This window comes from Paralichthys olivaceus, chromosome 6, assembly GCF_024713975.1.
Source record: "Paralichthys olivaceus isolate ysfri-2021 chromosome 6, ASM2471397v2, whole genome shotgun sequence".
Taxonomy (NCBI): Eukaryota; Metazoa; Chordata; class Actinopteri; order Pleuronectiformes; family Paralichthyidae; genus Paralichthys; species Paralichthys olivaceus.
In genome coordinates this window covers 25,354,427-25,382,284 of record NC_091098.1, presented here as the reverse complement: position 1 = coordinate 25,382,284, position 27,858 = coordinate 25,354,427, and the positions used below count along the sequence as shown (strand labels likewise).

The 27,858-nt window shown below is 42.9% G+C and overlaps 1 protein-coding gene across 1 annotated transcript; it reads right to left on the bottom strand.

Moving 5' to 3' along the window:
* On the bottom strand, positions 1-27,858 carry LOC109640336 (probable phospholipid-transporting ATPase IIA). Its single transcript, XM_020104259.2, has 28 exons — positions 27,661-27,858; positions 25,481-25,625; positions 23,817-23,930; positions 23,551-23,659; positions 22,551-22,609; positions 21,589-21,640; positions 20,424-20,518; positions 18,368-18,448; positions 17,975-18,050; positions 17,580-17,656; positions 17,290-17,450; positions 17,036-17,178; positions 16,147-16,259; positions 15,148-15,357; positions 12,487-12,648; positions 11,560-11,652; positions 11,384-11,467; positions 10,400-10,570; positions 9,722-9,820; positions 8,330-8,419; positions 7,886-8,030; positions 6,983-7,047; positions 5,936-6,091; positions 4,267-4,331; positions 3,930-4,038; positions 3,774-3,831; positions 2,612-2,815; positions 1-1,651 (listed from the first exon to the last, which is right to left on the bottom strand). Exons 1-28 carry the CDS (start codon positions 27,726-27,728, stop codon positions 1,515-1,517), a joined length of 3,141 nt encoding a protein of 1,046 aa, XP_019959818.2. The 5' UTR covers positions 27,729-27,858; the 3' UTR covers positions 1-1,514.

Below are 27,858 nucleotides of genomic sequence, written 5' to 3'. Positions count from 1 at the left end.
TGAGAAAAGAAAACATGAGATTTATTAATCGTCATCACAACATTGACATCAACACAATTCTCCCTTTTTTTCATTCAGTGGAATCGACAGCATTAAATAAAACAGGTTAATAAATAAAAAAAATGGTTATGTACAAGCAATCGTGTTATTTGTCATTTCTATCACGTAACATAAAAAATAAATCAGTCAAAATCCTGTGCAAACAAACAAAGTGGTGATTAAAAGTTCGATTTTCTGTCTGAAGAACGATGAGATTCGTTTTGAACTTTGACCTGAAGGAGCACGTGGTCATGTGATCGGACGAGCCGCTCATTATTTACAGTGAAAGGAAACGTGACGAGTGAAAATACCGACGTAACGAACCGTTCGGTTTCTTCTCAATGTGCAGTCGGAATAAATAACAAAATCACGTTGTTAGTCTCCATTTGATCCGCGTTTTTATTTCACAGCTGAACTGTGAAGGTTAGTATCAGTGAGGACATCGGGGACATTGGACGACATGAAGGAGGAGAAGAGGGAGGGGCGGGGGGGGGCAGCTGGACAATGGTCACAGGGGTATTTTCAGTTATGGCTTTAGGTCACCGTTACAGTGAGTCATCATGCAATGCTGAAGCGTGGCCGGTGCGGAGCGGCCACATGAGAGGCGGCAAATTCCTCTGCGGGCGCACAGCCGCCCCGGGGGCCCCGCTCCCGGAGGCTCGGCTGCAAATAACCCCGACGCTCCTCCGTGGCTGTTTTGACCGCGCTTCACAAACACGACAAACTCCGGAGCCCGTGCAGAAACACAAAGACAGATTTAACATCAGACACCACAGGTCACTCGAAAATAAACAGCCGCACCTCCTCCGCCGCGTCGGGCTGCAGCATCGGGGTGACGCATAAACAAACACACAAACTTGCAGACGTGTGTTTTATGCAAAGTCTAGCCAGTAAACTTTTTTTTACCGTGTAATTTATCAAAGCCCTCTTTAAGGAGACGGTGAATCAGGTCCTGAGTGAGAACCAGACGTCACTTTCAGAGTCTAATAATAAAAACGACTTTACTATTTAGGTGCAACTAGAAATTAGAGAGAATTATCTTCCAGCCCAGATGACACATCGAAACAAACTGAGTGAGACTTTTCCACTTCTCTCCGATGTGAAACAAACTCGACCCACATAATTTACTTCCCTCATTCGGAGTCTCAATCTGTTTCATTACATCGAATTTTTTTTTTTTTAACGTCTGCAGCTTTTCAGACTAACACATAATCAAAACAAGCAGCCGTCAGTTAATCTTTGCATCGGACACATGAAGCAAGTAACACTGCTTGTTAACACAAACTCGAGAAACAACCTGCCCCTGAAGAAACGCTCCGTCCGTCCGTCACATCTCCGAGGAGAACTTTTTCAGAAGAAATTAGAGGGGATGAATCCATGTTCGATTCTCTGGTCGCACGTGCAGGCGGGGGTGGGGGTGGGGGTGGGGGGGGGGCCTCCTGTGTTTGAACGAGGCCCGCGGCTGCTCGCGCTCTTTAGGTGGTCAGTTTGGAGTAGCTGGGCGGGGAGAAGCGTCTCCGCAGGTACTTGAGGATGTACAGGGGCAGGCAGCTCACGAGCGTGATGACGGTCACCTTCCACAGGAACGACACGGTGGCGATGAAGTAGATGTCTGGGACAGAGAAAGAGACAGATGTCACGGAGAGAGACTTGTGGGACGTACACATCATTAATCGGCGTACAGACCAAAGAGCGAAAGACAAGATCGAGCAGGTTTGAGCCGCAGCTGAGGTCTGACTATCTGCGTGCACAGTAAAAACTTTCACAATTCCCAAGTTGGAGATTTCATCCTGAAACTGTGGCAGCAGGGACATTTAAAATATAATCACAGTCTCGATAGTTGACGGGGAGATTATTTTGAAATGACCTTTAACCTTCTCCTACAGATTCCCTCAGTAGATGTCAGATTGAGCGTGTAAACTTCACAGGCAACAGCGACCTTTAAAGTCTCTGCCGGTGTGACCTGAAGGAGGCAAAGGGTCCAGGAAAGGGTTCGCTTGACCACATGATTCACGATCCTCAGCGGTCCAGGTTGTAGGCTGGAAATGGAAATCCACACCCCACACAAAGATGAAAATAAAGGCGAGCAGAGCCTCGGTGCTGTGTAGGTCACACGTCTTAATATGGCAACGACTAAACGGGCCCTCGTTTTGGAGTCAGCTGAACAGCCTGGCAACACGCAGGCTGTCATATAAACACCAACATACTCGACCCTGGGCAACAAAGCCTGTTTGTGTTTCTGATTCTTCTCCTGTCTGACATTAGGGAGAATGCTATTTTTGTGTTTTCTACCTTTTCGGTGATAAACACGAGCCACAGCAGTCGAACAGGAAACCGAAGGACTGCTGGCATTTCCTCTTTGATGGGACGGTATGTCAGAGCCGCGTCCTCACCAATGACAGTTTGTCAACGCTGTCACCTTTAGGCTTCACAACAACCGGCATACCGCAGCTTATTGTGCACCAGAGGTGAACACTGACGCAAGACTTCAAGGGAGCGACCAAAAGCACGGTCCCATCAATCAGGCTGCGGCGAAGTGAAAAGGGCGCTGAGTCAACGAGTGTTCACTCACCGATGAAGTCGTGCAGGAAGACGAGCGAGGCCACATAACAGGCCAAGCTCAGGAGCTCGCCGACGATCATGAGCCAGTGCCACGTCTGAATGGTCAGGGCGACCATCAGCAGCTCCGTCAGGATCAGGGAGGTGAAGGAAATGGCCACGATATGGACGAACTCTGACTCGAAGAGCAGCAGCGCCCCGTACATGATGATGCTCCCTGTGGACGACAGAACAGATTAGAGCTATGAAGGAAGTAAACAGTTCTCAGAGGGGTCAGGTAATACATATATATATACCTATAATATACTCTCATAGTATATTATTTTAATCTCCGATCAGCGAATTAAATAAATATCTCGTCTACAAAGAGCATAACTTGGAAACACTCAGGTTGTGAGGATCAGCTATAAAAGTGAGCATCCGTGCTCCTGCGAACACTTTTCACTGCAAATGACCCACGTTGGAGTTGCATCAAGTGTTTGCGATAAACAAAGTCCTCAGACATAAATAAACTTCAAGGAGACAGAGTGCGGGCTGAGCTACGAGAGACGTGGACGAGGCAGGGGGAGGATTTGTGTTTCTGCCCGAACCAAACATCTGATTCTCACCTGACGTGCTCACTCGTCCACGCGTGACGCGCTCACACCCATCACACGGATGAAAACAGATTCTGTGTTTGCACTTGATCCTGAACTAAAAGGATTTTTACACACTGTGTATTTAACAGTACAACACTTACGAATATATCGACGGAATAATAATCATTTGACAACAAATCCTCGTTACAAACAAATTTTTATTTTTACTATAAACTTTATCGCATATAAACATAAATAAGAAGAAAGACAACAAAACATATAGAACTTGAAATACGATTATGAACGAGTTGTACTTTAAGTGATATATCTTCTAATTCAAGATATCTCAGTCTGTCTTTATGTATATAACTTTCTGTATATAACCTATAACTGTTGATCTAATCAGCTTCATACATGAGTATTGTTAAAGGAGGTGCAGTGTTGATGGGATTTGAACACGTGATACAAATGTTGTTGCAGCCAACAGATAAATCAGTGGAACTATAGTTTCCACTGAATATCAGCTGTGCAACTGTTTACATACTCTTTATACATTTAGAGGTTTGGATTATACTCTGTAGAAACCGACTTCCTTACCTTGATAGATACTTATGAGGACCCATATTAGAAATGTCTTGAAAGACAGAGGTCGACCCTGTGAAAGAAAAAAGCAGAACAAGACATAAAGTGAATGTTATAACTTGGATTTGTCCATGTTTTTAAGCCGGATTGCACCAAAAACACATTATGCACCTTCAAGAGATCTTTGTATAACTCCGGGTACAACATGGCAACCTCTGATTCAACGTCCTTGTCCAACACCAGGGAGAAGACGGGGAACATGGTGTAGATGGTGGAGTAGCTGAAATAGACAAAGTGTTCTCAGTGAGGAGAACATGCTTCAGAAATGACACGTGGAGATGAAGTTTCACACGTTTCATTGTTGGATTCATTACAGATGCATCAGTCGTGCAGCAGATACATTCATATTTTCCCCCTTGTCGCATTTCAACACAGAGGAAATGCCATAGAAACAAGGCAGCCAAATGCTCCCTTGATAAGTCACTGGAATCCAGTGTTCGTATCTTACCCGATAATCAGAAATCCTTGGTAGAGAGGGACCGAGGCAAAGTAGAAAACAGAGGAGAAAACAGCCTGGGGACAAAAAGAAGAACTTTATTCTTCTTCTCTTGTTCATTAGAATAGATAATAATGAAGAAAACACTTTTCAAATGCTACACGCAGAAGTAATCGGATAAAAAGGAGGAATAATATTCCAGTATAACATGAACCTGTCACGGTAACAAAGACATTAAACGGAAACCGCACTCTGACGAATCAATTAGCTACATCCCACATTAAACACAACACCACTGTAATCCTCACTCCACTGCTACTGCACTGACTAATTCTGGCGTGTGTCCCCGGCCGACATATGGACGATGCCAGTATTGAGCCGTCAACTCATGAGGCCCGACAGTCCAGGCGGCCCCAAACCAGACGGGTCGCAGCTGCGGCTGTGGTCGGCGTTAATGTGAGACATGTGGAGGAGGGCCTCCCTGAAACCCCAAAGGTCCGTGATGCAGTGAGTCATGGGCTGTCCCTCCGCGGCGGGGGCTGAGGCTGGACTCGGATATGGGAACTGGATTGGGGACGGAGTTCGGTGAGTGTGTGTGTGTGTGAGAGTGGAGGGGGGTGGGGGGGTGCTCAGAAGGGCACCACGGGCCCACTCCTCTGAGTCATCGTGCACTCCACCCATCCATGACCACCCCTGGAACTTGTCCCTGCCTCGCCCCGATCATTTCCCATTCCTCACATTTAGACTTTAGGTGTTGTGGATAAACATAAACCAGAAAAAAAAGAATTCTCTTTATAGCATTGTGTTGTAAATTTAGCTCAGTTTCAACGTGGAAAAACTAAAAACTGACTTTCTAACCTTTAAACACTGACGCTCCTGCTCAGAATAAAACCTCCACATGTGAGTTTCAGGGCTGATTATCAAACACACATTCAACTGAATCAGTAAAACCTGTGTTTGCAATGATTCCTCTTTACTTATGCATCATTACGTTGGTGCACAGGAATAAAATCCAGCTTTCCTAATTACTTGCCGGTCAAATCTGTAACGGTGGTGGAAGAAAAGCAAACACGTTCTAGTGCAATTTATTTTTCTTTCTTCTGATTGAATGAGTCAGTTACAGAAAAGTGAAATATGGTTCCATGTTTTCTCGTTTATATTTCAAATTAATAATCGACTGAACATTTCAGGTTTGATTCGCGTGTAAAATACTGACATTTGCATTAATATTGTTTTTCAGCAGGATTACTCAAAATCTACTGAACTGATTTTATTTTTGAGAACAATTCATGGATCTCGAGGAAATAAATTTGGAGGACTGATATATGAGTTTGCACAGATCTAATAGATTTAAATGTGGTTTCATAAGGAATCTGTTGCTGGAGGTCTCGATGACATGATTAGTATTTTCTAAAACAGTAGCGATGTTGAATTAACATCTGCTGTTTCTACTCTACTGCTCTGATGAACGCAGTACGTGATGTGTAGATAGCACATTAACTAATGCAGATGTTTCATACATTCGTCAATACAGATGTTTTCATTTGTGCTCTGTGAGTGCAGAGTTCTGTGGTCTGGGTTTTTCCCAATTTAAACTCACTGCTGATGAAACTGAGCCAAAGTGGTTTTTAAATAGTTTAAATGCGGCCGATGAATTTCATGTTTTGGTTGCATACTCTACCTGCATGGTGCTGATGCACAGACTCCTGTGGATGACAAACTGGCTGAGGGCTGCGGACCTTTTGTAGCTGTTCCGACCGTGCACCATGAGCAGACGACCCAAGTGTTTGAACTGAGTCACGGAGAAGTCGGCAGCCAAGGAGGCCTGCTTTCCTTCCTGTCAAACACAGAGCACAGAGGACGGTGAGGACAAGTCTGTGCTGACCTGAAAAATAGGCCTTTCAGTGCCCGCTGTAATATGAACTGATTTAACAGTGAGGCTCGGCCGTGTGGAAACAAAAATGAGGATAAAAACATGTCAGGGGAAGAAGTATCGCTCAGACATGAGGTCTGAAGATTCTTATGCATCCTGGGAACACACATACACTGAAACTAATTGGGGCTCCATGTTATCTATTCATCCGTACTTCATTCTAATTGATTCAATTCATTTGTTTTGCAAATCAGAATTATACAAAGCACAAGATGACATTATTCTAACAACAGTTTAAAACCCCCCAAAATGAACAGTTTATCGTTATAGAAGAGAAGAAAAACAGGACACATTCACTTTTAAAGAGCACAGAACCAAATAAACGAATAAAAAAATCCCACCACCGAAAAAAGATGCCTCAGATAATTCCAAAAGTCAAAAAGGGGCCTTCATCTCCAGTGTTATAACACACACACACACATCTGTCCACCAAACATGTCTGATATTAACAAAATCAGATCCAGACCAAAAGTTACTAACAAACTAACACAGATGAAAACACACAAGTAATTTCCCCCAGATGTTGATAAAACACTAAAGATGCACGTCGGTGTAAAGTGTCCATCTCTGCAGAACTGCACCGATGAGAAACTCTTACTTTTTACTTGAGCGCAAAAGCATCCTGTCATCGTTACTTCCTCAACTCAGACAATAGATCCTCATAAAGAGGAATCATCTGTGTGCACGTCCCTCTACATGTTTCTGAACGTGAGAGGGATCTTTACAGGAAACACAGAGAGAGAATCTGTGAGAGCGGCACGTCAGTGTGAGGCCATGAGATGGAGAGAGTCTTACTTTTCCCTCCACTCCCACGCCACAGTCGGCTTCCTGGATCATGCTGACATCGTTTCCTCCGTCCCCTAAGAGAAAACAAAAGGCATGGAAGTGTCAGTATTCACATCAGTGACTCACCAATACAAACTGTTGGTCAAAGTATCGTGAGTGTGTGTGTGTGTATCTTATGAGACACTCCCTGAATCTGGCCTAATTCGACCTGTCTGTTTGGAATTTGCCAGATAGAGGCGTTGAGTGATGCAGCTTCATGAGAAAAAAGTAAGAAAATAAACACGCAGATTCAGATTGATTGTTATCTAGTTCATTAAAACTGAGTTCCACTGCTCTGCCCGGTGAAACAAGAACTGTTGTGAAATTACTTTGAAGTGTTTGTGGGACTCACTGATATCAACCGCAGAGTTTTGTCACAAGATAAAATAGAGACTCAGTCATCGCAATGTGACTTAACTGAAAAGCAAGAAGGATGAAACGAATTAAGAGTCTGACCAAAATGGATTTCTGGGGGCTGCAGGCGATATTACGTGGTAGAAAACTTCTGACACAGATACACAGTTTGTTTTAACGATTCCAAAGATGAGCTTATCAAACCCTTATGACACAGAAAACATAACAGAGGTTTGATTTTTTTATGGTTTAACTATAAATGTTATTGTAAATCACTATAAATTATAAGTAAACACAAATGTATGGAAACGTGGTGCAGGGACGTGGCGTGTGTTTTTGTTTACAACGTGCATTAGAACATTTGCATCAGATGAGTAGAACGTAGTGACAGCGACACGTATATTTTGAGGAGGATGCGGATAAAGTATATGAGTTGTTTGAGGTTAAAACCGTTGGAAAAGCTGATTCCCTTTGAAAGAGGTGAAAAAAGCTGTCGGACAGTTTCTATTTTCCACTCACCGACAGCGCAGGTGAGCTTGTTTGTGCGCTCCTGCAGCAGCCGCACGATCTGTGCCTTCTGAGTGGGTGTACATCGGCAGCAAACCACAGCGGGACACTGGCACGCAAGCTCCATGAACTCATACTCATAGTACTTCAAACAAACCTGCCAGAGACCGATCAGAACAGACAGGTGAGCAGCTCAGGCCGCAGCATGTTACTGAAGTCAGCCGGGGATCGTCAACACCTCCACCCGACTTACAGTTAAACTCCCACTGCAGCTCAGAAAAGGACTCTAACCACAGACACCATCTTCAGAGATCACTCACTGGCAGAGATATTATCATGCATCACACAGAAAATACGTTGGAGTTTCATAGGGAGTGATAAATCTGTGGGAGGAGGGTTAGATTCCCGCACATGCACACACACACACACACACACACACTCACTCGGTGTGTTTACCTCAAGCGAGTCCCCTGATATCACCAGAGCGCAGTCGTGTTTTCTCCTGAAAGCGTTGAGCTCCAGGTGGGCTTCCCCTCGTGTTGTCACCTATGACAAGGGAAACCACATTCATGCACACGTATGAAAGCACAAACACAAAAAAAAAAAGAAAGTCTACAAGACGATGTATCAGGGATGACAATCTGTCAACGTCCTGATCGTTATCAGAACAATCGCAGTTTCACTTCAGCTGCAGCAATGACAAACGTTCGAGCGACTGAATATCTGCCAGACGTCCTCCTAATGAATGATTAACTCTCCTGATGATCTGCTGGGTTTTTTTTTTATTACAACAGGACCTCAAATAACAGCATGTTGTAAAATTATACGAGTTTATAATCAAATCATTAAGTTTCTACTGGGAGTTAGTGACAAGATAAAATTTAATTGTTGCCCTTTTAGCAGAGCAATGCATCCAAACGTTGACTATAATTCTATAAAATCATTTAATTTCATTTATTGTGCAGCACTGTATTATATTAAAAGCTTATGAACGTGGGTGAGATCTTTATTTGTTTCCTTGTTTTTATACTGTATGTTTAGTTCTTTATTCACTTTCTTATCTTGCGAATCTAAATGTGGTATTGAAATCTTTCTTGAGACGGTACACTGACACGAGGTTCCTCACAGTTTCGTCCGTTTCAAATATAGATCTACAAATGTTCCAAAAATGCAGCACTGACAAGGCACGGTGTTAATCTGTCAACATGACTTATGCTCTGGTATGAATATCCTTCAGCCGCTGACTATTCATACGTCAATCCAGATCAGGCTGTTGGTGGCCACCAGGAAACTAATCCAGATGTATGTGTAGCAGGCCCAGTCAGCACTCCCCCGTCCACTGGGACAGAGGTTTTCAAGCCGTGCCAACCATTGTTTTTCTCTTCCAGTAACCGCAGTTGTGCGCAAGTTGTAACCTTCCTATATGGCAGGCGCCCCTGCTGCTCTGGCACGGCTCCAGAGAGGAAGGCAGAAGGGGGGACTATCAAAGCGACGAGAGAGCCTGAAACCTGAAAAACAAATTAGGAAGTGAGCCCTCTGCATGTTCCCTCTGGGAGTGGTTCAGCTGGTTTCTCTACGCTGGCTGAGCGAACGCCTGTTTGTTCTCTCTGACAGTGGCTTGGATGCTTTCGCTGGTGGGAGGTGATTTATTCAGCTGTGGATGCTGGCTTGGGCTGCGTGCGTAGTTGCGTGGAGCTGCATGACCGCAAGCAAATGGGCCTCGGCCGAACGGAAGATGGATGCCCGTGGGTCGACGGTCAGTGGTACACTGAACTGCGATGAACTCTGCGGTACAGAAAACTCTTTATAGGCTGACAAAGGGAAGATGGGTCCTTGTCTGACACTTACGGGTCTGAAGATGTGGATGTCCTGGTTGCGGGTGATCAGATGGGCGTTCTTCGCGGTGCACGTGGCAGTTTCAAGCTTGTCCCCTGTCAGCATCCACACCTGCACAAATCCAAAAAGATTAATTTCTGACTCAGATCACTCGTTCGACGAACAACCTGAGCATAGCGAACATGTGTGGACTTATCTTACCGATGCTTGAGATTCAAAGGGGAAATAAAACCGGTCTCTCAGTCTTATCCAGATAAAAAATTAAAATACGAGATTGTTTAACCATCGTGGGATGAAGATTGTGTTTGGTTTTCAGATATTCATCAAACATTCAGATTCAGTGGAGATTAAATGAATCACAGTGTTTTTCTTATCCCAAATGAAAACTGTGAGTTACAAACACACAGTTTGTGGAAAGATACAATAAAGATTGAATTTTTAAATGAATTGAGCAGATTATTATTTTTACCTTCACTGTACTGTGGTGGGGGGAGAAATCCTCACAATCACAATCAAACTGAGCAAATTCACCTGAGACTATCTAGTTTACTGCTAGTTTTTATACTTAAATGAGGTACTTTTTTACATGGACAGATACAAAAAACATAAATACCTGTCTTGTTTCTATGTTTTGTGTTTTTAATGTGTTGCTACTGTCAGGACGAAGCCCCCAGTCATCCAGCTGCAAACCTTAATGCCTGCATTGCGCAGGATCTCCAGGGTGGGCCTGACGTCGGCCTGGAGCTGGTCCTCTACCCCCGTCAGACACAGCAGCTCCATCTCCATCTCCAGACTCTCAATCACCGTGGCCACCTTCAGAGAGCGGTCATGGACACTGAGCTTGGCCTGGACATACCGCGCCTGGGGATGCAGCAGAGGGATGGGAATAGTTTTAAATCGTTTTAAATAAGGTAAAATCATTGAAAGACAAAAGACGGAAAAAGGCCAGGAATAGAAGGAGAAGATATAAATATGGCCACCAGCTGTGGTAGATAAATGAAAACACAGGGAGACAAACTTGAAAAACATCCAACGCATGACATCCAACATGTACTGAAACCTCTACGTCTAATATTTTACGTTTTAGTTTAAATATAAACCTTTAGGAATTTGCTCGCCAGCAGCCTGAGAACCACAGTGTTTAAAAGAGCTGGAAATACAGAACAGACATGATCAATTGGTTGAGCCCAGTTTCAGGCTTCCAGCTCCAGGGCAATTTGTGAGTGAGATAAAGCAAAAATAATTCGAGTGTGACTCATGCAGGAACACAAACTCTGTGTGTGACTCAGTCTGTGAGTCACTGCTGCCCACCCGCTCTGCTCACACAATTATACACTTCAGTAACGGGCCTGGGGATGAAGGCTGCAGGGGAGACGGCCCTGCCTTCCTTTAACAATGAGTAGGGCCTGGGTGTGTGTGGGTGTGGGGTGTACGGGTTAGAAGTGGTGGTGGTGGTGGAGGTCAGAGGTTACTCAGATTACCCAAGAACACACTCTGACATTTTGAAATGCAAGTCGGCATCAAATATCAGTCGGCTTCAGATTTGGAGAGTGATTTGAGTGCAACAACTGTGCAACACATCTGATTCCTGTGGTTTACGAGCCGTAATGATTTAACTACGCAATAACCAAAGACGTTTGGAATGAAACCGAGACACAGCCCCTCATCGCTTACCTCGAAATCCTGATACTGCTCCTCTGTCAGGGATTTCTTGGAGACCACAAGGACCCTCAGACCTTCCCTCGCCATGTTTCCGCACTTGAAAACAGAGAGAACATCTGGCGTCGGCAGGTGACAGCAGTAAAATCACCGTCACTGCATCGTGATTTGTGAAAAAGAAGGAAACCCACCTCCTCCTCCAGCCAGTCGTTGTACTGGACGATGCCTGCCATCACCACATCAGCACCCTTCATATAGAACGTGATCTCCCCTGTTGATTCATCCTGCCAAACAAATATTCAGCGTGAGACATGGACAGGCTGTAAAAACCTGATATGCCCAAACTCGGGGATTTCCACTTAATGTGAGCTGACGTGCAAACGCACCATTTTATGTGTTTGTGTTGCCTAGAAATGCGTAACTTATTTTGGTATTCACAACGGGCTTGAAAATATTATCACGGGGAAGTCAGGTTTGAAGATCCCAGGCTTCCTGAGTTACAAGCCAGCCAACGAAAAGAGAGTTAGTCATCAGACTTAGTCAGAGGTCGTTGTAAGGTCAAGTTTTTCTTCAGATAATATCCTATAAGATAAATCTGTTTTCTCCAGTTTCATGTGAAAGTCAGTGTCAAGTTAAATAACTGAATTACATTATCTTTTATATGTATGCCTCTTATTGTGAAAGGCACCTATATCCTAAATATATATTATACTGCTATTTAGTATACTACAGTGATTTTATACATACCATTTGAATACTCATATTCCTATTGTACCTACCAATACAATAATAAAAAGCTATTAATGCATATAAGTTTATTTCAATATGAACATATACATAATGCACAGATGCAGTTTTTACATCCTGTGCCACTGAACTTTACTTGTGTTTCTCTACAATTAATATTTCCATCTCTAGAGAAAAGTACATGTCATGTAAATATTCTCTGCATTGTTGTTTAACTTTATTTTCACCGGTCATGTGGTCTGCTGCTGTAACAAGTGAATTTCCCCAGTGTTTATCTCATCTTAATTTTAAAATCATAATACACCACATCACAAAGTAGAGATGAATGACAGCTACTGTCAACAACTGTACAAAATCACTGTGGCACTCACTCTCACGATGATGCCCATCCTCTTGCTCTCATACGTGAAGGGGAATATCTGCAGGATGGTGAAGTTCAGGATTTGGCCAGTAGGGGTCCGCAGCTGCATGGAGGACTGGTCTCGTCCCACAAGCGTGAGCCCGACGCTCTCAGTCCACTGCACCAGCGACACCTATCAACACATAGCAGGGACTGTGGTGGGTGAAGATTAAAATGCATGTGTGTAAATGAAGGAGGTAAAGACCGATAGAGTGCCACATTGTTGTTTTATATAATGTGATCATCTTATAGGCAGAGAGGAGGATGACCAGCTGGGGTTTTTATTGTTTCCATGGTGAATCCATTAAGTCAATACGATGTTCCATTACGTGAATCACAAAGAAAACAGAAGAGGAGAATAGCTAGTCAGAGGGCACAGTAGCCATTTAGCTCTAATCAATAGCTGGAGCGTTTTCAGCACTCAAAACTATTGATTGATAAACTAAGGACACGTCCATTTCTGAAGTGAAAAAATTGCTCCTGCTTGATCCGTCCTGAAGGACGGAGCGAACGACAGATGACATCCATTAATACAATGTGTGTGTGTGTGTGTGTGTGTGTGTGGGAAACGACGATTGCCCAATAACTTCCAGACGAGAAGCCAGATCACGTGACCAATTCATCATCCATCTTCTGACACAGCTAGTAGCAGAGAGGCCAAATGGACGCACATGAGAAGAACCAACAAAGATTGCCACGTTCCAACTTTAAAACCACAGGATTCGTGTTTCCCGAAATTACTTATTTTGGAAATGCATGACCACGTAGTCTGACAATGCTCTTGAACGTCAGAATCACTCTCACTACCGTAAAAATTTGTCATGCAGGTTGGGAAATATGAAGATCGTGCTGAGTCACAGTCTAGAAAAAAATCGCCGTGTGGGGGTCCTTCGAGGATCCGGTGTCCGCCACGACAGCACCACCTTGTAACAGCAGCATCTGCGTTGGCTGTCGACTTCTGACTGGGCTGAATGATCCTTGACTCAGAACCACCACGTTTGTTTTACGAGCTTAAAGGCAAAGTGATTCAGATTTCAGATTTCGTTTGTGAATCACACGCACTATGTCATCGTCGGATGATTTGTTTGTTGTTTTACCACAGATTTCTCAGGGAATAACCAATGGATCATAGTTCAAGGATCATAGGTCAGTGATTATAAAAGCTCAGGAACATTCAGGGCACTGATATTTATAAGTGTGTGTAATTTGGTGCAGCTTGATTAAGACTGTTGGGCCTTTGCAGAGGTGTTATTACTGGTGGTTAATTATTCCGAAATTGACCCGTGACAACCTTTCTTTCTTCTGCATGCTGAGATCTCCAAAAACTGGAAACCACAAAGAAAAAGTTGCTGTTGACTGATGTGGTAAAAACCATGTATTCAACAGTAACTGACGTTGTGTCGCAGCCAAACCCAGACCTATATTAAGACTTCCTGATGCCGAACTAACACAAACTGAATCCCTGTCTAGATTGAATGGGACAAACACAGGGCTGCATCTCTCAGGGCTCGGCAAGTCAAAGACACCGACTTCAACTCTTAAACTCAATGTGACAAACGGTAGAACAATACAAAGTCTTTTTAGTCACTCCATGTACACGGGGTTCTGTTAATGTGTACTATCAAAGAGGAAATTCAAAAGGGCTGTGGAACACATAAAGGAAATCCGTATTTACACCGAAGGGAAACTGATCAAGTCGCAGTCCTCTTCCTAACGTTCAAAGAATTCACACTGATCAAGGACGTACATATGGAATGTTCCACTTTAAGGAAGAAAGCCGCGTCGAAACTCAAATTAATGGCCGCGGCCTGAAAAAAGCCAAGAACTCTTGAGATCGGAAGTCTGTTCTCCTGTCCATGCTTCCCTGTTTGGCCTTGAGTAAATGATGTTTAGGTAGATGAAGTGTACATTTCCCATCAGCTCAGAGTGAAATGTATCAACCTAAAGTTTTATTTACGTGCACTATCTGACGGAAATATTTTAGCTCTTTGTTTAATGAATGTGGGAAAAGTTCAAGGGTACGTAACAATAGTTAATTGTGTTGAATTAGTTTTTAACCTTCTATTATGAAGTTTGTAAATCTTCTATTTTAAATGTGCTTCCTTTCTCATTGTTTAATGTGTTTAAATACCATAACTGCAGTTTAAATAGAATATCTTTTGTTTCAGTGGAACTTTGCGCAGCAACCAGTATATAAATAAAGACGATGATTTTTATTGTAATAGTGGAAACCGCCTGCAGGGATCACACGTTTATATGGATCAAAAAGTTTGGACAGAATCGTTCCTACACAAATGCTGAAGACTTAAAGTTTCCACATCACATTTGTGTAAGTTGCATATCAGAATAAGATTCATTTGTTAAGTAGCTGTTCGTTCACTTCTTAAACTTAGGTTTAAGGTGGGCAACTTTTCTTCTTCAGCAAACGAATTTAAAAGCAGCAAGGTAAAGGTCAAGCAAAGTAATGAAATAACAAGACGGGTACTTTAAAATTACAAAAGTCCTTTATGATCCATTTGATGATTTAAGGATAAATCTAAATCGTAAGAATCCCATCAGCTCTTTTCTGCTGGATAATAATAAAAATAATTAAACTGTAAGAATGTGGACTGGTTTGTGTGTGGCGTCATACCTCATCGGGGCTCGACGCCTGGTAGACTCTGCACGTGTCTTCATAATGCTGCTCAGCCTCGGCCTGGTCCGTCACCCCGTTGGACTCGTACACTGGTGTCACGTTGTGCACCAGGGCGATGGCCTTTACAGCCTCATGAACTCTGCTGCTGATGGTCTTGCGGACCTTAGTGGCTGCCGGAGCCCAGGAGGCTGGAAGGTCATGGGCGGACTGAGGACAATTACAGAAGGTGATGTGGTCAAACAGAGCGGGGCAGAGGGAATCTGAGAAGAGCTGTGGCACTCTGTCGAATCTGTGCTGTCCGAAAAAAGAAGCTGTAGGAAAATCAAACTGAAAAATGATGGTATAGTTTTTTCATGTATTGCTCTTTAGCTTCCTCTCTTTATCTTTCTCCATCACTACTCCTACTTCATCTTGCCTCCTCTACTTATTACGTCCGTTATGCTCTAAACACAAACGTATTCATTGTATGTTGAAATACTGTTTTATACAACAATACACATAAGCACACATACAACAGGCAAATTGGGAAAAAAAGGGAAATAGGAACTGGGGACGTGCAGGTTTAAGTTTGAGAAACCAGTTGCTTAACGGACCAAGCTTCAATCATTGCTGTGACAGTGGCCCGTAAACATAACCAGATGTGCAAAGAGCACATGAAGAATTTGCGTTTGCATTGTGAACCTTGCTATTTTTAGAGAGCTGTGCGTTCCAGGGGTTAATGGTCGCGTCATTAAAGAAGTCCGGTCAGTGCTTCGCTTGTGGGCTAATCCTGTTTCCTGCTTCACTAACCTCTGGTGTCAGAGGGGACAAAGAGTGTCATCTGAGGACAGGAAGCATTCAACCAAACAATAATCACAAACTGATACGTTTCTTAAAACAATGTTCATGTCTGTTTGTTTTACCCTTTCCCAAGCTTTGGGGATTTCAATCTTTTCTTTTCTGTTTGTTTCCTAAATCATGATTTGTTCATTTCTTCTCCCATCTTATCTTCTTTACCTGTGTGTAGGCGGTAAACACGTGACTCTGTACTTCATCCATTGAGTCCATCCCGTAGGCCACAGTTCCAAGGTGGAGCCGCCGGAACACCATTTCATTTTGGGTGAGAGTCCCTGGAAAAGATTACAAGACAAAATACATTTCAATGCAAAATACTTTTTTGCAACGGCACAAAATATGAAACTGTGCTTTAGATTATGGTGATTAAACATAATATTGGGAGCTAATACTTCTAATATCTAAAGCTGCTTTTAGACATGTGCTGAACTCCTCGTTATGTGAGAACGCAAATGTCCGAGTCAGCTGCTGTGGACATTGTGGAGATTTCTGTGTTGTGAACCGGACAATCTCCCGCAGTGTTCTTAATATGTGAAGGGCAAACTCTGGAGAGAGTCCGGACCCAATTGTACGCACATTCTCCAGAGTTCACGAAAATGTCTCAAAAGTATTTCTGCAGCAGTTTTACGAGCAGGGATTACCAGACATAAATCAGCATGTCACAGATTGCGTTTGAAAACCAGAACTCTTTTTCTCTGTCACTACACACAACCTCTGTATCCTCACACTCACTTTAAAAGCATTTTCAAGACCTCATGCCCCCCCCCCCCGGCCTTGTCACACTCTGGATGAGGAAATGGCCGATCATTTAATTGGGCCTGAGGGCTGTAAATCTGACATGCAGCGCCCTGCGTCTGAGGAAATGCACTAATGGAAGTAAAGGTGTGAATTAATGGGAGACTAAAGGCTTTTTTTTTATGATTTAAGGGTCCAATAAGTAACAGCTTTGAGGGAGAACCCCCCCCCCCCAGGACAGGAAACAACTGGATACTACCTGAGTAAATCCTCCGCACTTTAACCTCTCCATTTGAACTCCCACACTAAGTCTGACCTGTTTTGTCAGTCAGCAGGTAGGAGATGCGTCCGAGCTGCTCAGGTATGGTGCTCGCCCTCACCAACGTCCCAGGGATCTTGGAGTCTTTCTTAATCATCCAACTGAAAACCATCTTTCCCATATCCAGATTGACACGCAAGCTGCATCCAATTAAAAAAAACACAAAACAAATAAATGAGTGATTTTTTAACTCTGTGCACATAAACACAACACTGCTGACGACGACGATGATGATGAATCTGCAATCGCACCTGATGGGCACAATGTGAGAGAAGAGCAGCAGGAAGCGAAATATCTGGAGGTACCAACGGCCGGCGAAGTGCTGGAGGGCTACCATGACCAGTGACACCACAACCAGGGCCACGAACAGAATCTTAGTCAAACAGTTCACCTCCAGGTCAAACAAACCCACCTATCGTGTGCAACAGAGGTTAACATCAGGCATCAGACCAACAATATATGTAATGATTTAAAATCGGCAAAAATAAATACGTTTTTGTGCAAATTAAACGACCAAATGACGTCTTTAACACCACTGTACCTTGTGCCTTGGGTTGGAGGTGTTCATGACACTGCGCAGCTCTTTTCCTGTGTAAATCACAACCCCCACCACCGTGCCTGAAGGGAGGCAGACAAAAAGACCAAAGAAGAAAATGCTTCAGGCCAATATCATCAAGGAGCAACTGATAAATATAATATATCTATACGATGTTTCCCGGACTTATAATCCTGACGTGCAGACATTTCCAAATGGAGAAAATCATTTGGAATATAGGATACAGATTTCCAACTGCTTAATAGATAACGTATGTTAGCGTGGCCTGTGGAAGAAGTACACTTTCTTTAAGATTTCAGCGATGTAGGCTAAGAGCGAAGATTGGTCATCGCTACTTCCTGGGTCTTACTGGCTTCTTTACCCCCCAGACAGATATTTACCAGAGGCAACAACGGTGCTGGCCCACAGGGTGTTCTCAATGCTGAGACTTTCGTTGACTGGGGGATCTCCATCTTCCTGTAACGGTTGATACAACAAAATGAGGAGGGGACACACAAACTAGTCAAATAACCGATCATCCATTGTGCTTGTTATGTTTGTTCTGCAAACAGAAAGGAGTGTTCGAAGGACACGATAAGCATTTTTAAAACGACAGGCTGATCCTTATCACTTTATCCAGACACAAAAACACACATTTACAGAATGAGGTGTATAGGTTCTCCAGTGATTTCCAGTCAGGACTCCAGAATATTTAAGATATTTGAGAACATTCAGATGTAAAATGAAGGCCTGCCTGTTTAAAAAAGGGGCAGAAGAGTTATCTGAGCACTCACCCTGGTAAAAGTTCCGATGAAGTTATGGATGTCAATATTCGGCTCTTCGGCGTAAACGTATGATCTGATTTGGAGAAGGTCCTGAAACACATCCGAACAATGGTTGAGGATCAATACCACAGGTAAGAGTCACTTGAAAAATGGCATTGAAGGATATGAGTGCCGCCGATACACGCCATTTGGTTGAGGGCGTGTATTGGCAGGACCTCGATGCTTCTGCCTCACAAACATGACAGCGCAGACACACTGGCTCCACGTTGGCGGCACTCACATGTGGGATATTTTGGTTTTGGAGCAGACACATCGTCAATCTTTATATACAGTCGAATTTACAGCTACACCTCAGAATGAACCATTATTTAACATGACATCTATGGACACAAGCTGCCAGTTATATATCATCATTTGCAGTTTGTGTTGCAGCCGTGTTTGCTCTTTTGACTTCTGCCCGAGGCTACAAACTGCTATGAGGTGCTCAAAATAAAAATAAATATTCCTACACTTGTTTGACAAACATAGCAGTTTCTTTCTTTCTTTCTTTTTTTTTTTTTTTAAATATGTAAATCCTGAAGCACACACCATTTACCCTCAAACGAGAAAAACCTAGATGGTGTCTGGCCGATATGGTAAACTGAGGAAGCAGCTTAAACGACAATAAGCAAAATATGTTTGTGACGTCCTCACATTTTTTTTTTTTGCCTTCAGCCAGTTTCAACCTGTTTGCTTTCCTCTCCGTCTTTCTGTGCTCACACATATACGATATTTCAGTACATGTTCTCATCAACGGGTTTTACTCTTTCTGTTGTAAGACTATTGAACATGGAGGAAACAGTGACGGAGACACAGCCCATTAAAAAACTACATCCAGCTACAGTCCTGATTTTAAAACCATGACCGTAAAGACGGCTGCAACTAACCATTACTGCTATTATCAATTAATCTGATTATTATCTCGATTCATCACTTGGTCAATAAAAAGCTAGAAAAATCAACGTCTTAAAAGTGTCTTGATTTGACGAACAGTCCGAAACAAAGATAATTAAAACAGGGAAATTCTGAATCATTGGGGATTGAGCTTCAAAGACAACAGCTTTCAAGATTTACAGTTAGGTGTGTTTGCTCTATAGTTTTGCATTTCACATAGAAGCCTGAGGCCATGAGACATTCAAGATATATCTGTTCATTGACCTTTGTTTGACTAACCTGGCTGTTACTTTATTCATATTATATCCTGAATCCCGAGGCAAAAACTGTTCATTCTCACAAACATTATTTCTTACCAGCTGATATCAGAAATGCCCATTTTTAACTGCATTGACATCCGTACTTAAAAATGTTCCCTCTAAAAAAAATAATATATTTTTAAAGAAATGTTTGTGTAATTTTCGATGTTGTGCTATTGTTGTTTTATCCTCTTGTGAATTGCTTTGTGACTTTATTAAGAACTGTGCTATACAATCATGACTTATTTATTTTCTATACTTATTGTAAGTCACTTTGGATAAAAGATAAATCATATGTAATGAAAAAAAAAAGAACAGTAATTATTTTTATTTTTATTATTGCTGCAATAAACTATTCATTCATTCATTAACATTTTCAAAGCCCAAATTCACATCTTCAGAGTGTCTTGTTTGGTCAAAGAATAGAAATGCCAGCTCAGATAAGATGTACGTTATTTTGTGACTCCAGCTTTATATTATGATTTACAGTTTGTGTAGCAGCAGTGTTTGCTCAATGGTTTTGAAATGAGAACATGATGTACAGTTGAGGCTACAATTAGATGGAAAACTGCTGTGAGAAAATCAAACATAAATATCCTGAAGTAATAATCTGTTTATTCTAAAAAAAAAAAAAAAAACTAAAAAAACACCACAAGCACAAAAAAGAATCGTCATCTAACAATACAGGTCTGAGATGAACTTTAAGATTTGACGATTCTCCTGCACTTAAATTACTGCTCTGTCCTCACGTCGGCATTTACTCCAGAATTCTCGAGTTTTTAAATCGCCCGGCAAAATAAATAACTCTCCTCCATCTTCATTTCATTACTCACAGCAGCAGTTGGCAGTCTCTGCGTGCAGGCCACTGGGAGGCGTAGTTTCCAATCCGTCTCTCCGTCCAGTTGGTCAGTCCGCAGGAAACAGGAGCCTGGAACGGAGAAGAGGACAAGAGCTGCCACTGATGCCAGGAGGAAACACACTCACCCCTAGAGGGCAACAACAGACAGGCTTTAGTGCGAGAAAGAGCCTCATCATCTTTGTGCTGGAGGATGACACTGAATGTGCGCATTTATGTTTCATGACATATCGAGGGCTTACTGTGAAACGTGGTTCTGACACACATACATTTGTGTGAATCAACACATTACAGAGTGCTTTTAAACACATGTGGCTCAGAGTCATACATGACACATATCACACATCGGCTGCAAAAGACTTCTGGGATCAAGTGAGGGCAGAAGTGGAGGCATCCAGCAAAGCCCATCCCCCGCCAGCCTGCATGCGTCATCCTGCCCTCACTCCAGATCCTGGCCTAGGCTCTTCATAATTGACCTAATGGCCTCCACATGGAAGAGAGATAACCAAGAACTATTTCCAGTAAAACAAAGCTGTTGTTTTTCTTCCCCCGACAGGAAGACGCAACAAAAACACGTAGCTTCTCTTACACAGTCACATTTGTTTATCTGGAGGCTGAAAATAAAATCTCCCTGTGACGAGACTGTCTAAAAGGTGCTGTGCCTTATTTTGAATCGACTTGTTTGTATATTTGCAAATAAACAAAACAACGCAACTCTCCACGTTGGTGTAATCACTCACGAATCTCCTTCTAATCCGTATTTGATTATTCGGATGAGGCAGCTTCCTCTCTTGTCTCTTGTTTTCTCTTTGCATTTGATTTTCGGGCGTGCCTCAGATTTTCTTTTCATTAATTTCCTCCTCATTTGAAAGACAAAATTAGTCAAAGACGAAGACACATGGTTTTTTGTCGACAATGCCCATCTCACTATTAAATGTAGGGGCAATTCTCCGCCAGGCCACACTTTGAGTGATAGTTTAGTACTGGACCCAATTGCAATTTAGACATTGTAGGACTTCCTGTCCTGGCTCAGGGCTAATCCCTGCACCTCAGCGCTTTTTTAAACAAGTCATTTCCCCAGGCCGCCAGCCAGGCAGCCAGTCTGTTGTGGAGATCTGGATGAATGACCAGCAGATGTTTACCATTTCTTTCAGAGGTCCTTAAAAAGATCATGTCAGCAGGAACACGCTGGTTCTACAAAGAAAGGCAGAAAGAAAAACATCAGTTCTTGATCCTGCACTCCTCCTCGTCTGCTCTTTAGCTGTAGCAAAGTTAAGACTTTATGCTTTTCATGTGCCACATTACCAGCAGCCAGCCAGTCACAATAATAAGCCCTCCGGCACAAATCATCCTGTCGTGGCCTGAACAGGACCCTGACCAGGTTTTACTCCCTGTTTGACCCGGTCCCTCCACTGCTCTGGTCCCTAAACAGTTTATGGATTATTGCTAAGTGGTCGATAGTCTAATAAAGATGTATTATGACTCCTTAAAATGGAGCTTAATTTAAAAATTCCAAAGCTTTTCCTTTGTCAGCTACTGGTTTCACCTCTGCTGAAGTGTCTCCCTGAATTGTGAGCCACATAACTCTGAATCACTCAGTCATATTAGTGAAATGTGTGGGACAACATATGTGACCTTTCCTTCAGCTACGTTGAAATGAGTGATTCAGAGAGAAGCCCTCGGTCGGAAACTAAAGACAGGGCCCGCTTCTCGTATTTCACATGCTATGATCCCAGAGACTCCACTCGGCCAAACAACGGATTCAACCTAAAAGCTCAAACTAACTTATAAACAAACCACAAACTTGAAAAAACATATCAATGAATAGTACTTAATTGAATTTGTGTCCAAGATCTTATTGAAGGTATTTTAGGTTCATGTCTACTGTGTATGCATTGAGGTTGACAGGCTGAAGCTCAGCATTGATCACAAGATTACAAAATCTTTACTAACTCCTTTCACCTCAGTCAGCACTGGAGCACAGAAGATTAACTGCCCCCTCATTATCCACTCTCATATAAATGGAAACTTGACAGTCCTAAAAACGCAAAAGCAAAAAGCAAAACTAGTCACAGATGTGGATGAAAAAAAATCTGCCACAAACCTTCTCCACGATTATAAGGTCTCCCACTTGAATTCCACTGCTTTTAACCTTCACTGTACCTAAAACACAGAATTCACTTTGTTAACATGGGTTAAACACATTAAAGATTATATCAGACCTTCAGATTAGTCAACTGTTTTGTTTAAAGTCTCGATAAACGGGGACCATGCATTTAAACACAGACTTTAAAAGCAGTGGGATTGTATTCTTCTTTCCCAGAAGCTTAATGTGTTTTTTAATCAAAATATGTCAATACAAATCTACTGCTGAAGTCTCCTCTGGGTGAACTGTTGTGTCACCAGTGAGCCCGGTAATTTTCCATGCAGACTCGTAGGAATGCTCGGGAAGCTGAGCCTTTTCTCTCATTCCATTTGGGACGAACGGGCAAAATTGTTTGGAAGAGATCACCGACCCTTGACCTCTTGTTGTGACCCCTGGTCTTTGCATATGTAAGACATTAAAGCACATTAATATTGCCACGCATTAGTGTTCATGGGGCTCCACAGCAGTGCTCTGCTCTATCAGTGCAATCAAATCTTACAAATTTACAATACAGATCAACAAAGAAAAGTCAGCTGCGGGTCAGAGCTCTCAAAAACAAACTGTGTCTAAAAAAGAAAAGATGAGGAGATGAGAGGCTTTGACTTCTTCACCATACAGTTTCTATAAAACCCTAAAATATGCACTGGGGCCGCTATCATGGCGGCAACCAGTCATTGTGTTTATGGGTAAAACAAGCTGCCACATCAAAGGGACAAAGTGATGGAAACCACAAGAGGTCTCCTGCTTTTTATTGCTGGTAGCACTTTATACCAAGGCCTCTTATGTACACTTTTAAATCTCTGTTTTGAATTACCTTCCATTTCCCCCAGCCCCAATAAGTTTTATTAGGACCAACCTCCTACAGTTAATAGACACTGATGCTTAGAAATAAGAAACATGGCTCAGATATCAACACAGACAAAACACAAGCGGCTCAGTCCGTGTCTCTGATCCTTACCTCTTGTTGAGAGCTTGCTGTAAATCTGAGAGTTCACTTCTTTGTCTCGAAGATAGCATCTTATTTCTTCAACTGCCTCTCTCATGATGGTGACAATCAGCACAAGACCCTGGAGGGTGGCAGGATTTAGAAAGGGAGAAAACAACGCTGTGGCCACCACGTTTGTGTTTCCGTCCAAAATAACAATAATGCACTGAACGAAATTTAAGAACAGAAAATGCAGAAATTCTATTGACTGGACAAGCAGCCGTTAAAATATCACATACCAAAGGGACCCAGTAGGTGTAGAGGGCCCCCAAGCGTAGCGCTTCAATGAATTGAGAGCAAGCCAGAAGCAAAAAGTACAAGTTGAAGAAGTATTTGTACTCATTGTACAGCACCTGGGAACAGACAAGGAAAGCACTCAGTGAAATATTTGCTGTGTGTCAAGTTATTATGCAGATTGCTGACATTTACTGCCAGACATCCTTTTTTTAAAGCCATGCCTGGTCCAGATAAAAATATTTAACAAATGTATTATCTGATATCAGCCTTTCACAGAAATAACAGTATCAGCGTTTATGTAAGGCAACGTAAAAACACTAAGCCATTTATATCTACATCTAATGTAAAATTGTCTTATTTCAAGTTCTATATCCTCGTTTAATTTTTGTTTTATTATTATTTATAGTTGTTTGGAACTAGTTTAATAATCCATAAATGCAAAAACTCCACTGGTTGTTGCCATTTTCTGAACTAAAGGATTAAAGAGAATAGAAGATAATCGACAAACTAATCAATAATGTATTTGCAGGCCGACAAATGTTCAAGTAAACTTTTGGGGAAATTAAATTTGAAAATGGAAAAACAAAATCCCCTCAGTGAAGAAAACTTTCTCAGATCAACCTCAAGGATTTGAAATGATTGTCTACACTGGACCTATACTGTCAGAAATATTAAAAGAGTTACTACGATATAAATATTTTAGCCAAACACTCCAAATTCATATCATTCCCTGGTAAATATCAAAATATCCCTCGCTCAGTCTACAGATCTCTACAGAATGGAACAGCGTGCAAACACAAAAAGCTTTTCCACCGGTGTTTTTCTTATATTCAACAAACATACTTTAACTTTGCTCAATTTCATTACCACCACTGTGCAACATTACAACCAGGGGAAAGCTTGTGTCTTCACATTGGTACAGAGTCGAGCAGCACACAAGAAGGAAACTTCCTATGTTTTATTGAGAAGAACTGAAAGTAAATAAAAAGCATAACATTTTGCAATGCAAATAGGTTTTGCAAATTGGAGCTATGTTCAGCGTCGGTCTTCATGCACAAAATTAAGATCTTGAGACAACTAAATATCAGGAAAAACAAATTTGTATGTAAATCAAAGCAGGAAAATTCATAGTCAAACACAGCACGCAGCTTAGTTACAACCGTCCACCTAAGAAATGTCTCATCCGTCCCTTCCACACTCGTCTGAGTATCTGAAGGTGAACGTGAAGGAAATGGTGCATTAAGATTATGAAGCTGGATTTCCCAACGTGGCCGAATCCATCGATCTCCTCCTGACACGTCATTAAACTGTCTTCATCTGAACATTACACACTTGGCGATAACATTCCGTGATCTCAGAACGGATGATGGTCTCGTTATGTTGTGAACTGAGAGAAGTATTTCATTTAGAAGCCAATGATAAACCTCATCGGTATCTCACGTGACAGTCTGTAGGTAAATGTCCTCAGGCATAGGTCGTATCAGCGGGGAGGGGAATGATGTCATATGAGAAGTATAAAATGAAGAAAGATAATCAGATCTCTAATATCATACATCTCTATAAAAGTGTCCAACATGACAACAGAGAATCAGGCTCGCAGAAGTGGGTTGTTTTTGGGGGGTTAGAGATAGGAAAGGTGGAGGAGCGACCTTTGGCTGACACTCACCGCAGGCAGGAAGGTGAAGAAGTTGTACTTCTGGTTGTTAATGACATTCCTGGGGTACCTCTGCTCCCTCTTTTCTGGGTGGCCAAGCCAAACGGTGCGGGGACGGAAGTCCCCCATGCCACAGCACCTCGACCACGGGCAGCACCTGAGAGGAAACGCCAGGCAAGGTTAAAGAATCACACACCGTTTAGTCCAACAGCAGGAATGCAAAGAATCTGACTCACAGCCCCGTTTTTGTATTGTGTGAACCTGTGCATACGACTGCTCCGTGTTTAATGAATTTCCGGTCACATCTCCTTGTTAATCATTTGCTTATTGCTGCTACAAACCCACACAACAGACGAGGCTGAGATTGTGTCTTACGAAATAAACATTAACTTCATCTGAAACAGGGTGGTACCTCCCTTCACTTCACCAAAACAAAAGATTCCTTATCAATCAACCAGCGGCCCAGTGACCCGGAGATTATTACCTGACTACGTGGGTTATAAAAGACAAACTACAGGCGGGACAAGTTTACAGTCTCTATCAGCTGCAGACAGAGGGATTTTATTCTCAGGCAGTAAAAAGGATTGACCGCATTTTATAATGCTACAACAATAATCACTGTTCATAAACACAGTATTTCAGACAACTGCTTGTATGGCGGTTTATTTTAAAAAAATCTTTGTTTTTCCACTTTCATACAAGAAACCAAAAGGTTCACAGGTGGTTGAACCGGATCCCAACTGGAACCGGTTCATGATTCCCACACCCCACATTTCAGAAGCCATGCAAATATGTAGTCATTTTGAATTAGGCTGACTAGAGGCACTCAAACGTAGAGTATAGTCCTCTCAGACGAAAACACTAAAGATCTGTTGGTGAAGTTGCAGATCCCCCCCCCCCCCCTGAACCTACAGTGACCTTTAGGTAAAGTGAAAAGTCACTCCAGGGTTTGGTTTTGTCCATTCTGGGCTCCTGTGGAAAAGCAACTGGGATTATGGGAGTTCTTCAATGCCATCGCCGATTAAAAATCTTGTGTTTCAATTTAATTCAAATAATGCAGCAAACGCTAATGAACAAATTGTGATCCATTAAAAGTGTCCAAAACAAAAAGACGGAAGGACAAAACCGCCGACTGGCTAATTGGCTAGCAGAGTGTTTTTCCTTCATCATCATGCATCGTTTGCCCCTGGAGGTTTTAGCAGAGACGAGTAAAGCCACAATAAAAAGGCCAACGATATAAAAACGTCCCGTTACCGTGAATAAAACTGGGGATTTCTCTGGGTTTGTTGGAAACACTTTTGGATAATGTAAGTACACAAGTCCACTAAATATATTAAGTATGTCCAGTCGGTTTGCTTTTAATTTAAATGTCAGGACCTACGGACACTTGGACGACGCCCCCATTATCGTGGTGAGAGGTATCCCTTTAAGGAATTGCGGATTAAACGCTTAAAGGTACAGTGTGTAGAATTTAGTGACACCTAGTGGTGAATTAGCATGTTGCAGCTGAACGCCCTTCGCCTCAGCCTCTGTCCCAGAACCTGCGGTGGCTTCAGTTGTCATAAAAAAGGTGTAAATGTTTGAGTATTTAAATATAAAAGGGGCCTTTTCTAGGGTAAAGAAAACTGCAATTCATTCAATTTGGATGAGACACCCTGAGACCTGCTGTTCCTGCTGACATTGTTTTTATGGATCATTAGTCATGTTCACTGTTCTCATGATATTTACACGTAAGGATAAAAATGTAGATCATAAACAAAATGATGAAAACACTGGACCAGGACGTGTTCCCGTGCTCAGCCTGGCTCCTGCCCGGGCGGTGGGTCACATTAAACCCAGGGCCTCCGTGTCTGCGCAGTTTTTCCTCAGCCCGAGCAAATATTGACACCATGGGCGTCGGGTGCACTTGCTCCGACCGCAGCCCCGGAACAGGGACGTCCCGGTGTAGCTTCCGCTAGCCGAGCTAAAGCTACACGCTGTTTATTAGCATCGACGGAGACGCTAGCTGCGGGTTTTCGCCCGTGATTCCGATTCTGGACCCTCCGCGACAGCTGCTGCTAGCGCCGGACCCGATGTCGAGCCGCGTCGGTGCGGCCACATCCCGCGGCCGCACCGACGCTCCGACCCCCGGCGCTAGCTCCGCGGCTCCGGGTTCGTGCGTGTGATAAACGTGTCCCTCGCGGCGGCCTTACCCATTCCTGTGTTTGCCGTCGTGTCTCTTCGGTCGTCTCACGGGCTGGAGCGGGATGTTGTCGGTCATGTCTGCAGCCTCGGTGGCGGCTGGACTCGGCTGGCAGCCCCGGACAGACGCGCTGGTGGAGGCGGCGGCGGCGGCGGCGGCGGTTCTGGGCGGAGGCTCCCCCAGCTGTCAGTCACTCAGGACGGGGACA

What these genes read in the sequence shown, in the direction of transcription:
- LOC109640336 (XM_020104259.2), bottom strand. Translation starts at nt 27,728, where the DNA reads ATGACCGACAACATCCCGCTCCAGCCCGTGAGACGACCGAAGAGACAC. An exon ending in AGCAGTATCAGGATTTCGAG is followed by an intron (nt 10,571 to 11,383) that starts GTAAGCGATGAG and finishes CTGCATCCCCAG; the next exon opens with GCGCGGTATGTCCAGGCCAA. An exon ending in ACATCCACATCTTCAGACCC is followed by an intron (nt 8,420 to 9,721) that starts GTAAGTGTCAGA and finishes CCCTTGTCATAG; the next exon opens with GTGACAACACGAGGGGAAGC.